The 12,908-nt window shown below is 45.4% G+C and overlaps 1 protein-coding gene across 1 annotated transcript; it reads right to left on the reverse strand.

Moving 5' to 3' along the window:
• Positions 1-2,958: 2,958 nt before the first annotated feature.
• LOC127297599 (homeobox-leucine zipper protein HOX10) lies at positions 2,959-11,540 on the reverse strand. Its single transcript, XM_051327922.2, has 19 exons — positions 11,319-11,540; positions 10,570-10,865; positions 10,095-10,254; positions 9,602-9,684; positions 9,409-9,499; positions 9,222-9,317; positions 8,424-8,537; positions 8,245-8,328; positions 7,957-8,112; positions 7,790-7,864; positions 7,458-7,564; positions 7,184-7,367; positions 6,669-6,857; positions 6,302-6,382; positions 5,206-5,337; positions 4,450-4,772; positions 4,273-4,378; positions 3,784-3,933; positions 2,959-3,461 (listed from the first exon to the last, which is right to left on the reverse strand). Exons 2-19 carry the CDS (start codon positions 10,800-10,802, stop codon positions 3,315-3,317), a joined length of 2,511 nt encoding a protein of 836 aa, XP_051183882.1. The 5' UTR covers positions 10,803-10,865; positions 11,319-11,540; the 3' UTR covers positions 2,959-3,314.
• Between the last annotated feature and the right edge of the window lie 1,368 nt (positions 11,541-12,908).

A 12,908-nucleotide genomic window follows, 5' to 3' on the forward strand; every position in this document is an offset into this window, starting at 1 on the left:
AGATCTGAACATGTTATTGTTTCATGATGATATTCATTGTTTTATGATCTTACCTACAAGTTGTATACACATGTCGCTATCCGGAACCCGAGGCCCCAAAGTGACAGAAATTGGGACAACCGAAGGGGAAGGCGGTGATGTGAGGATCACATGTGTTCACGAAGTGTTAATGCTTTGCTCCGGTGCTCTATTAAAAGGAGTACCTTAATTTCCAGTAGATTCCCTAGAGGCCCGGCTGCCACCGGCTGGTAGGACAAAAGATGTTGTGCAAGTTTCTCATTGCGAGCACGTACGACTAAATATGGAACACATGCCTATGGATTGTTTAGTACTTGGATACCGTTTTATTATTATCTGCAAATGCCCTGCTTTGATTGTTACATGAGTTTCTCTCATCCATGCAACGCCCGTTCATCCATCCATGTGCCTACAGTATTTTAATCCTGTTGTTTACTATAATCACTACTGCTGTCTTTGTTATACTGCTGCTGGTATTTCACTACTGCTGCTGCTATAAAACTGTTACTACTGATAAACTCTTGCGAGCAAGTCTGTTTCCAGGTGCAGCTGAATTGACAACTCCGCTGTTAAGGCTTTCAAGTATTCTTTGTCTCCCCTTGTGTCGAATCAATAAATTGGGTTTTACTTCCCTCGAAGACTGTTGCGATCCCCTATACTTGTGGGTCATCACGCGCCCTCCGACCGGTTGAATTTGTGCCGCTCCTTCGTGCGGAAAACGGGGGGCCGCGGCGGCGAGTCCCCGCCGCCCAAACCACCGCCTCCCCTAGCGGAGCTACCGCGGCTAGCCATGGGGAGGTGGAGCGATGGAGAAGCGGCGCTTGCGAGGTGACGATTTCTCATCGGAGGAGGTGGAGTAGGCGGCTGCGGTGGAGGGGAGTAGGATTTGGAAACCGAACTCCCCTCCGCGGCCCGTTTTAATACGAGGCGAGCCTCACGTTTCCCGATGAACTTTTACGGGCCAATCCACCATTTCAGACTCTGATCTATAGAGCATTTGACCCGAACCCATAAATCCGTCAGAAAAGTTCAGTTCCGACGGTTTTTATGCTCTTACACACAGTCCAGGTGTCACCAATGGTGGTGGCAAGGTTTTCTTTTTTGTTTTTCTTTTTGTCAACTGTGTGCATGTTTGATGTCTAGACTTTTCTCAACATTTTGTTGCAGAGGCTAAATTTATGTAGTATTTTCTTGATATTAATATATTTCTTTTATTAATAAAACATTCATACCTAGTGATCCCATGATTTGCATACAAATGCATAAGTACATTCCTGTGACGACAGCCAACAGCACACCGGCGATCCTGCGATTGGGTCACGTACAGACTAGAGTGGTGGGTAATCTATGCGTCATCTGAAGAAGACACCTTGAGCCCACCCCCAGCCTCCCGTAACTCCCCAGCCTCCCGTAACTCCCCAGCCCTAAACGCCGCCGCCGCCTTTAGCGCCGCCGGGGCAAAGACCCTCGGGACGTGGAGGCGGTGGGGGCCCTTCCTCGTCGACGCCTGGTGGACGGCGGCCGGATCCCCTTCCTCGACGCATGGTGGGCGCGCGGATGGGTTGGGCGGCGGCGGCCTGCGTTGCGCCCCCTTCTCCCGTCGGCTCTCCCTCGGCCGGCGCGGTTGGGATGGGCGGCGGCGGCCAGCGCTGCGGCCTCCCTCCTCCCGTCGGCTCTCCGCAGCACTCCGACAGGGGCTGGTGGTGGGCTGCGGCCAGGCTCATGGCCTGCGCCAATTTCTCCCCGCCTCTCGCCGGTGAGTGGAGGCGATCTCGGGCTTCACCCGTGACACGAGGTCGCCCGGGGCAGCAACCTTGGGTAAGACGGTGGAGGTGGCCCTCTTCTTCGCCGGAGAGGGTTGGCCTGCGGTTGGTGGTGGTGGAACTATCGATCTATCACCGCGTTCCGGCGGCGAGATGGAGATGCTTGGAAGCCGGCGACGGAGTCGCTGGTGGAGGGTTGGAGTGGCCAGCCCGGGATGGTCGCCGACGTGGGGGTCCGACCTGAATAAAGGCGGTGGTCCTAGGGTCTCTCTTGCGTGAAGAGGAAGACCTACCGGAGGCCTGGACTCGTGATCTAGCCGGAGTGTTGAGTTCCGGAAGGCTCCGCCGGCGAATGTAACAGTGCTTTTTGCCTGGAGTTTGCTGGATCGGTGGTATTCGGTCGTGCGCACCCATGCTTTTATTCCGACCGATTGGTTACGGAGGGAGCGGCGCGAAGCTCTTTTACGTGTTGACATCAAGTGACTATGGATCCATGATGAAAGTCGGAAGAAGAGAAGTTCATGAAGGCCGGAGGGGAGGACTAGCTAAGGGAGGTTCAAGTCTCCGCGTTGTTGAGGGACTTGCTTGGTGTTCCAGGCTTCACAGCAGCGGCATGAAAGTGGGGGCGACAACACAGGTGAAGTTCAGAGTCCTACCTTTCAGGGTGAAAACCCAAGGTCTGGCCTTAACTGGTTGTGCCTAGCAATGACCTTGTTGGAGGCATTGTTTTAAGAGCGGGGACTATCTTCAGGGTGAAAACCTAAGATCGTTGATCGGGCGACGATGGTGTTGCGCACTGTTCCCTTCTTGGAGGCGTCATTTTTGAAGATTCTATATTTCAGGTGTTATCTTGGCGGTGGAGGTATTGCTGTTGTTAGGTCCGAGATACTATAGCGGGACTTTTGTTTCTTAGTTTTTTTTTTTTTTTTGGCTGTATGCATCCATAGTGCCATTAGAGGCTGGATATAATTAGTATCATTTTGATATTAATATATTCCCTTTATCGAAAAACATTCTCCACGTACAAGGACTACTTTCTTTTTCGTTTGTTGGGCAACGCTATAGGTTTTGAATTTTTTTCCCAAAAGGAAACCAACGGCCCAGGTCTCACTACCCCTAGGCCGGACACAGCACAGTGCTGTTCCAGAGCTTACATATTGGAACCAAAACCACAGGGTTAAAATGTCGGAGGAACGCTACGGCCTCTGCCTGCCTGGGAATTCCCCCCAGGTGCTACATACTGAAATCAAGTGTAAGTACTCTCACCTTAGGGCACGGCCTGAGTCGATGTTCTCAGAACACTAGGCAGGGATCGGTCCATAACAGAACACTAGGCAGGGATCGGTCCAGTGTTATGGTTCTCATAACACTGGACCGATCCCTGCCCACATCATTTGGAGCTATTACAAAACACATAACACGCTTAGGGCACGGCCTGAGTCAAGAAAGCAGCAGCCAAAAACTGCCATCTGCTCGTCACAGGTCGGCCGGAGGCCGTTCGGTGGCTGGACGGACAGATCACATCACTTCACATCACACGAAGGACCAGTTCACGAAGCAGAAAGCCAGGCAGTGGACGGTGCTGTCCTCGCCCAGCACCTTCCATGCCACAGCTTGGTCGAAGGAGACATGCCTGCCCATCCCCGACATGCACACGCCTGACGGCAGGTAGACATGGCCCTGAACAAACCCCAAATAGCACAATGGTTAGCAACCTAGAATATAGAGAACTGAAACTGAAGGATAATCTGGAATGCAGGTGGAAGGCATTGTATTTCTTGGTATGGAATGCAGACGACAGTGAACATGCGAACATACAGTATGTGTTCTGCAAGTTTATGGAAATTCTGGGGAATGTTCAGCAGCCAACAGTACGGTCTTTGCTAGAGAGAATTTGGTAGACAATATTTTAGCCAGTGCAAGATTTAGTGATTTAGGGTGGCAGTTGATGCAAAAACAAAACAAAAAAGGTTGTGCAAAAAGGATGAGAAACTAGTTGTACCACTTCCATCAATTTTGAGATCTCCGAGAATAGAGCTTTTCTTCCAGACTCATCAAAGATCTTGTCCAATGTGAGGTCTTGTAAGGCAACAAGCGAAGTTTCTAACATGTCCAGTCCTGCCTTGTTGGCAAACGTAAACACGGGTATTTCCTGATAGATGAAAGGCCAATTACAGCATCAATGTGAGAAAATGTACAGTGAGGTTAAGAAGTACAACTGTAAGAACTCAAATAAAATCATTTCAAAAAGAAGCAAGGTACATGCTCATCTATAAACATGCAATAAACTATCAGTTATCATTAAAATCAAGTATGCATCAGAAGACCTAAGAACCAGGTAATGAAGTTTTTATAGCACATAGGTTAATATTTTTTTGAGTGATCAATTTCTAATAGTAACAGATCTCCTAAATCAGGTCTAGATCAAATGATGAACACAAAGTGAGAGTAGGCTTCAAGTTGGAATTTGTTTGTCAGATTCTTTATATACCTTAAAAGAACAGCACAAGATAGCATCTTGGTAGTGCCATAGCATCTTCAACAATTGTTCCCCAGCTCCATCTGATTGGGTAAGTAACTCTACCCCTATATGGAAACTGTGGATAGCAATTACATCAGCTTGCAAATACCATGGAAATGAATCAAAGTGAATCACAAGTACGCTTACTGATAGCTCTGGCAAATCCATCGAGCAAGTGTTTCTGCTTCAGGTAAGCCAGAGAGTATCCTCTGCCCAGCATTTAGACCAGATTGAGATGGGGAGATAGCAATTGACACTCTTTGAACAGCAGAAACAATGCTACGGACATACTGACGGGCCATAGCTGCAACACTGTCTTGTAGATGCAGCTCATAAGGGAATTGAAAGGCGATTGTCAGCACAGATCGCACACTACAATTATCTGGAGATGCATCTGAGGCTTGGGTTGCGATGGAGCCCACTTCAAGACTAGATGCCAAATCTAATGTCCTACCAGAGGATACAATGTCCTGCATAAGATATGATGGTTAAAAACTTTATATAGATAATGGAAGAACTTTATTGCTTGCAGACTCTGCATCAAGGATTGACACCAAAGTATGCAGAACCTAAACCACGTGTACTGGAATAGAAGCAATCATTGATGAAAACCAATGAACTGTTATGTAACAGGAAGTAAGAACAAGATTTTTTTCTTTACATTGAAAGGATTTGTGCCAAACAGATTATCATCTAAGAGAAAGGAAAAGTATCACATGAACAATTTTACACTTAACCAGAGTTAAGTTACATAACAAAATTAAGGTCGTCTATGAAACTAATATACATCAATAATACATTGCAGTTTACTGCACCAACACAAACATATAGCAAATAAAGCACATTGTGACCTAAATAAAGCACATGGTTAGAAAGAGAGTAATGTGGGTGGAAATGCTTAACTGTTTTCGTATCAAGTGGTATAACACGAAAACCGGATGAAATCAATGGAGCATCATCTGGAAAATCAGCAATCGGTGCAAAAACAAGCTGGAAGGAGGATCCCACAGATTTCTCATGTATTCCTGTGCAAAGCTGAAATGCCAAAAAGACAAATGGTACATCACGAACTCAGTATAGTATAAACATTTTACCGAATGGCAACCCTTCCAAGTGAAGTAAGGTATAGTAGAAATAGCAGACTTCAAAATCACATTAACCAACTTTCCTCACAAAATCACATTAAGCCAGAACATTTACATTCTTGTAGAAAGCTTTTACTCTACCTAGCAAAATATACAGTATGTGGTAAACCTCTTCGACTGGCTTGGGACATTCTCCCTAGCCTGTAACAAAATGTGTAAACCTCTTAGAAGGCGTGTAACTTCTAGCTTTTCAATAAAATGAAACGCAAAGAAAGCTACTTGGTATAACCAGACAAATATTGGGCCATTGTTAGCTGTTACTTTATAGGCTGGTTTGCTTGCTAACATGCATAGTGAAACAGAGCAAATAATAACAAGCTGTGAACTATTCCCTCTGTCCTGATGGAAGTGGCGTATAATTTGAACTAGGAAGTCCCGTTTTAGGTGGCGCAGGTGACAGAAACGTGCAAATCTTCCTGTTTTGCCCCTGGTCGTGATTTATCTGGGGGAGATTTTTTCGCCGGACACGGATGTGTGGGGCAAGAAAATCCGGTGAGAAACAGAGCGAGAGAGAGAGAGCATGCAGCGAAGGAAGACTTGCTGAGGGAGAGAAAAGGCATGCAGGGGCCCACCACTTGCTGACACTAGCGTATGAATCAAGTGCTGTTAGTTACTGCTGGTAGTAAAAACTCTTTGAGCGTATTTCAGTCTAGCAAAGCTCCCCACCGCTCGTCCCTTGGTCCACGTGAAAAAAATCTCTGTGCCACTCTCATCAGGACGGAGTGAGGAAAGAGAAAATATAAATTCATCTTATTATTGATGCAGTGATAGCATGATGCTAGTGAACTGTATACATGTCCTCCAAAGAGTTATTTTACTGCCAGCATAAAGTGCAATGTGGTTAAGATTCTCACCTGAAGCATGTCAATATCCCTTGAAAAAAGAACTTCATCATGAGTGAGAGGTTGCCCTTCAAGGCGAACAACTTCAAGAATCTGCACATTTTTTGCTTTTTTCAAGTTAAAGATAACAAAAAATAAAGCATGTGGTACATTTAATATGACAATGCCAATCTAGTGATAAACTAGATAGTTATGTTGTATCGTTCTCCACTATGGCAATGTAACAACATCAGTGAGAATACAATAACTAATTTATGTTTACCCTCAAAAAAGTAGTTTACTATTTCGATTCAATAATGGTAATACACTGATACTGTGATACCGGATCACTAACAAATGCAACAGCACAAGCTTTCGACATAAACAACAATAAATATACCTCCTCATTCTCTACTGTGTGAGCAAGTGGCATGATGATCTGGTTCCCAGAAAATCTCATCGGACGCAGCCCAGGGAATGAACATGTGCTTGTTTTCAGTGCCGAAGCCAAATACGCATCCATACTGTAATCAGCCCATTCAGATCTATGCTCCCTCAGAAATCGAATGAGTATCGCCGGTGGGACACTCTACAATATATCAAAATAAAGGATGAAAGATGTAATATAAGGATTTAGCTCCATTGATTTAACAGTTACGGAAAAACAGAAAACAGGCAAACTAGTTTTAAAGCACTCAAACAAGTGTCTATAATATGACTTCTCAAATAGCAATGGTTAAGGAAACAATTAAATCAGAACCCACAAATTGGTGGTCGAATTATAATATCTTAAAACTCATTGAAGTGCATGTGCATGCATGTTGAAGTGCTGAACCACTATTGAAGTTTCATTTTCATTCAAAATAATAAAGATGAACCCTTGCTACATACTAATGAACTAAGGTCGCCATTTACCTGCAGTAGCATCGATGCCTTAGCACATATAGTACCTCCATGGGCTGCAAAAGCATTGCCACCATTGCTGATGTTCCTAATTTTCTTAGTTGAGTTGCAAGCAACAACTACATCTTCAATGCCATCTCCACCCATTATAGACCAACCATCGTCATTGAATCCGCTGATGGCATCATTAAAGCCTCTAAGGAAAAATGTAAACAATGGTGTCAGAAACATGTCAACCAGATGCACACATTAATCGTATGAAGAGTAGAAGTTGATCTAAATTCACCTGCTCAGCCTTTGACTAAAGGTTCTTAGTACCGCAGGTTGCCTCCCCAAGGGATAGACCACCTCACCACTTGTTTCTTGAGCAATTTGTCTGACGTGGCGGAGTGCCTTGATATGTAGGTGCAGTTAGTAATTTTTAGTATTAAGTATAGTGCAGAGAATGAACTCCCAGGATCTCCAAAGACTAAAAATCTTAATCATTTTCACAATATATCAAGCATAAAACTTCAGTTCATTAATAAGTGGTTTCCCGTAGAATGGTGAGTTTGTAATCAGTACCAATGCAACTTCACACACATAGATGGAGTGAACCAACACTCTGTAAGCACTCACCGCAGTAGTCATTTTCTGAGCAACTACCCTAGAAGACGCATAGAGAGGCCGAAGCACTTCAGGAACATTCCATGCCTGAAAGATGAAACCAAATCAAATATTTAATGGATGTCCGACAGAAAAAGTCCTACATCTACGAACATATGGATAGAAAGCAGGGGTCATACCTCAAATTCCAGATGGTCCACTATATGCACAATGGAACCTCCACCTTCACAGGGGCGAACTAAATATCCACTTGGAAGCATTTCAGCTCTAACAAACTGCTGTGCAGAAGCTGCACTTGGACCACCCCCAGAACCACTCAAGGATCTCTCACAGACCTTAGTGATGGAAGATATTAGCCATAGGTGATATCATGGCTCGTATTCCTTAGCGGATAGCAAGGAGTGATATCCTAGCTCATATTTAATAGAGTTAAATAAGTAAAACTTAGTGCCCGTGGTCATACGTACCACAAGACTGCCATCTTCCACTATGGTTGTATACCTTAGAGTCCAAAAATCACGTGCAGGGACTAAAGTTGTTGGAGCATACAACTGCAAATAAAAATGAAACATTAGTGTTCACAGCAGGAATCATGTGCATCACTGCATAGGCTGAAGAAACATTAAAAAAATGGTTTAATGCTGACCTGTGTGTAAACAAGTTCAATTGTTCCTCCATTTGCACCTGGTAACACCGTGAAAACTTCCAGGCTTCGACAATCACGGAACCAAGACGGTCGATCTTTCAAGATCTCTACAACCTACGTAACAAAATTCTATCAGGAAGGCAATTTATTGATACCCTTTAGCAAATATTAAGTTGTATTGACAGTTTGATTTTTTTGTAATTAATTAGTAGGCAAAATATATGTATGTGAGGTGAGAGCGTTCATCTCTTTTGTACATCCTAAGTGGTCGGAAACTTTCCAGGTTCCTATAGGAAAGGAGACTTCAAATTTAAGGCCTAAGTATTCTGTTGCACGTATTAAAAAAGAATTTTTCGGTTGCATCCCTATCACAATTTATTCCAACATACTTATGTGAGGAGGGCATTCTACAGTACAGCCTAAGTGAACAGAGAAAACTAAGGAGCCTACAGAAGAGGGTACTATTCATTTAAGGCCTAAAGTATAGAATTGTCTTCTGATCAAACTTCACTGCATCCCAAATAACTAACAGATTGGCAGCAATGTCTTCCATGGCATTTGAGTTTCTTACATCCTCAACAAGTCACCGTATCCACACAGAAACCCAAGTCTAAATCAGTTGCAGAATACTTGCTCCAGATTAATATTGACAAAAAATAAACTCTAGATGTTGCTAAGTTTCATGCACCAACCAGTAGATCCAAATGTCTGAACTGATGGAAAGAAGGTGCACAATCCACAAATAACGTAACAGATGCAACATATTTCTGAGCACCAAGAAACATATAAAGCACTTACTCTTGTTGGTTCTAGATTCACCAAACCACAGGCGCGGGCAGCAACACCACGGCAACCATGTGAAATGGCCACAATACCAACCGAATCCGGACCAGGCTAATGTCATAAAAACAGAACTTAATTAGCAAATTGTCGAACACTGTATTGGTGTTAATAGCAAAAAAAAAAAACAGAGTTGTCATGTAACCTTCATCCCAGGCATCTGGACCCAATCAATAGCTGTTCCAGTAGCCTTCGAGAGGAACTCTGTCAGGGTCTCCTCTGCAATTGAAAGGAGCCTGGAACGCGAAAAATAAATCTAGTTTCAGGAAAGGATGATGGAGGAAAGGCAAGGTGAGTAGCATGAATTCTTCCCTAGCTACCAGGAGCGATTTTCTTACCCAGAAGGGTTACTTGCATCCCTTGGAGGGTTTTGAGGGGTAGTTACATTTGATTCACAGCTTGTATCATTTGGCATTGAACTCTGTATTCAATCAACAGATGTTATCAGGAAAAGTAAGGGTACACATAGAACAATCTGGTTAACCGTCTAACATTCCAAGGACCAAATGATGGCTATTTTGAGCATCCCATGAAGTAGAACATCTAGGTGGTACACCTAGCTTAAAACAGTAGCATAAGGGATCAATGTCCTCCTCAACATACTGGTACTCTGAAACTAATGCACTACTAGTACGCTATCATACTCGCAGCCTCACATACAAGTATAAAGAATCATATAAAGCTGAACCTAACATGCCGTGTCTATCATATTACGCAAATGGAAATGTAAATAATGCAAAAAAATTGTGAACAAACAAGGCTTGGGCAAGGCCATTGTTTGTAGGAAGGGGGTGGAAATGGAACGCCTACAGCACCATAACAAAAACTTACACTCTTGAGCTGCTGCCGCACTTGTGCATTCTCATGAACCAGCTGGGAGACCTGCTTCTGCAGGCGTTCATTCTCCTCCATAAGAAGCTTGTTCATAGCAGCCACTTTTCTGTTGACGGACTCAAGCCGTGAAGACTCCTTGCGCAGCTTATCCCGGCACCTGTAAGAACAAGGCGCAGTAGAGCCCGCGTCAGTAGTATACGAGAAAACAATGACCTGAGGCTCAATACGTGTAAAATGCAGTTAGCTGCTGTGTAATCCAATGCCACAATAAGCAATTCACATGAAAACTTCTCTCCACCTAAAAGCTACTTTATAATCATCTTCAAAACAGCAATGTAACACCAGCCCTCCATTTTTTTGATAAGAATACTACTACCATAACATAATTTTTAACCAACAGGGCATCACTCAGGATACCGCACAAACACTTGGTCAGAAAATGCAGAGTGTAGCTATAGTTTTCCAGTATTACCTTCTGTTTTGGAACCAGACTTTGATCTGCCTGGCCTCGATGTTGGCGAGCGTGGGGCAGTCGCGCAGCAGCTGCTGCCGGCGCGAGGACGTGGGCTTGGGGCAGTCGGCGTAGACCCGCTCGAGCGCCTCGATCTGCTCCGGCGTGTACCGCACGTACTTGCCCGAGTCCGGCCCCGCGCCGCCGCCCCTGTCGCTGCTCCCGCCTCGCATCGCCGTCGCCGCCGCAGCCATTGATTGTTACCTCGCCAGCGCAAAATCCAGAAGCAGGCTTCGATTTTCAGTTGGAGCAGATCCCTGGAGCAAAAAAAAAAAAGGCAGAATTCTGTGTCAAATGGTATTTTGCCCAAAAATGCCAGTCCCGGCGAATGAGATGTCCGAGTGCTGGCAGCCAAGAATGCAAAATGCAGGCAGCTGAACTGAGTGAGTGTGCACGCGACAGTAACGCTCAGCTCGTAGACTAGATGTGGGTGGTAGAAAACGAGCAATGCGCTGCCGTCTATTGCGGAATCGCCGCCTGCTGAGCTACTCAAGTCGGAAGTGTCGAACGGTGGGGGGCAGGCGACATCGTGAGTAAAATTGGTTGTGCTTGGCCCGAAATAAGTACTATTTTCCCGAAACTATCCCATCCTCGCAGCGATGGACAACGGAGCGCGCCAAAACAAAAAAAAATGCGAGCCTAATCAAGCGAGGGCGAGCTAGATCCCAGACAGAAAGAGCTAAGCGGTTGCGGTTGCGAGTTTTGCTCACCTTCTCTCCCAGCCGGCACGGGGAGGAGAGGAGAGCGGCGCCGCCCGGGGACACCTCCTCCCTCGCTCACAGCCGCCTCCCGCCGCCGCAGCCCGGCATCGGATCCGGCTTGGTGACCGGAGCAGCAGCCGCCGCCGAAAGCTCCACTCCACTCCACTGGGTACTCTCTCTCTCGCTCTGGCTCTGGGTGGCGTCGTAATTGAGGAGAGAGAGAGAGAGTGACGGGAAAAGTTGGGGAGACGACAGCTTTAAAAGCTGGGACAGCGACGCGGAGCAGCACCGCCGCAGTCGCGGGAGAGAGCGTCGTGGTCGTGGGTGGACCCGGCCTAGGTGCGGCCGTTGTGCGACAGGAAGTCCCCCAGGTGTCCTACGGTGCACCGGGTCTACGGGCCGCTCGCGAGCCGGCTCCTCTGCGGTGTGCACGCGTCGCGCTGCATGGGCCCACATTGCTGCGCCGGTCGCCGTGGACCCACATTGCGGACGCTAGTTACTTTTTTCACTTTCACCCCGAACTACCCGTGGGTGAAAACTGAAAAGAGAGAATGCAGCGGTAAAAGTTTGTGATGCAGAGGAGAGGAGAGACCAACAAGCCGGTCAAGAGCACGCACGGTGGGCATCAGCTTGCTTCCAAACAGCACCTTTTTACCGCGGACACGGAGGGAGCGAGCTGCGAAAGCGCTGTCTTGTCTACCGCTAATCGAGGATGAACAAATGTTAAACTAGAGCACTCTTACTGGAACAACCATAGCATAGCAGGTGGCGGTAAAGCTGCAGTAGTACCGTCTAAGCAAAGCCAGGCTCGGTATATTACTACTATATTGCTTTTGATGATGCACTACAAAGTGTAGGGGTACCGGTACAAGCTTTATTTAACCCGGTGATCGAGTGCCCAGCCGCCCGCGCTTGCACCGGCACGCACGTACGGGCTGCTCGTGTCAAACGTGAAAATAGTTTGGTTTTGCTCTCGTTTACCTTTTTTCGAAATGGGGATTAAAGTCCGGGCTTCTGCATCATGCCGATGCACACTATTTTTTATTAAAAAAGTTTAAGAGTACACCTCAGACATATAGACCAACATAAGGCAGAAACCCCAAAACGGATGAAAGCCTTAGATTGTCTATCAACTTCATTTAACCAATTACCAAACATATTCGTAATATTGGTTGGAGGTGAGAGATCAAAAAACACATTTTGTACACCCATTCCACCGTTTTTTAGCTAAATTATCTTTAGTAAGCAAAACATTATTACTCAAGAACCATATAAATATTTTTATCTTAAGAGGAATTTTAACTTTTCATAGGTATTTTCGCAAGAAAGGTGTGTGGTCATTCATAAGATTCTCATACATAGATTTTACTGTAAACGCGTCATTTGTTGTCAGACTCCAAACGAAACGATCATTCTCTCCGTTTAGGTTAACTCTCATAAGTTTTCGACATAACTGTAACCACAAAGTTCATTTGTTTTCCACCAATAACCTTCTGAGACTGATACTCAGAGGTGTTTGAGCTAACACATGGGCTACTGTTACATTTTTATGATGCACAATGTTATACAAAGATGGATATTGGTGAGCTAGTGGGCGTT

The sequence above is a fragment of the Lolium perenne genome, chromosome 4, assembly GCF_019359855.2.
Source record: "Lolium perenne isolate Kyuss_39 chromosome 4, Kyuss_2.0, whole genome shotgun sequence".
NCBI lineage: Eukaryota > Viridiplantae > Streptophyta > Magnoliopsida > Poales > Poaceae > Lolium > Lolium perenne.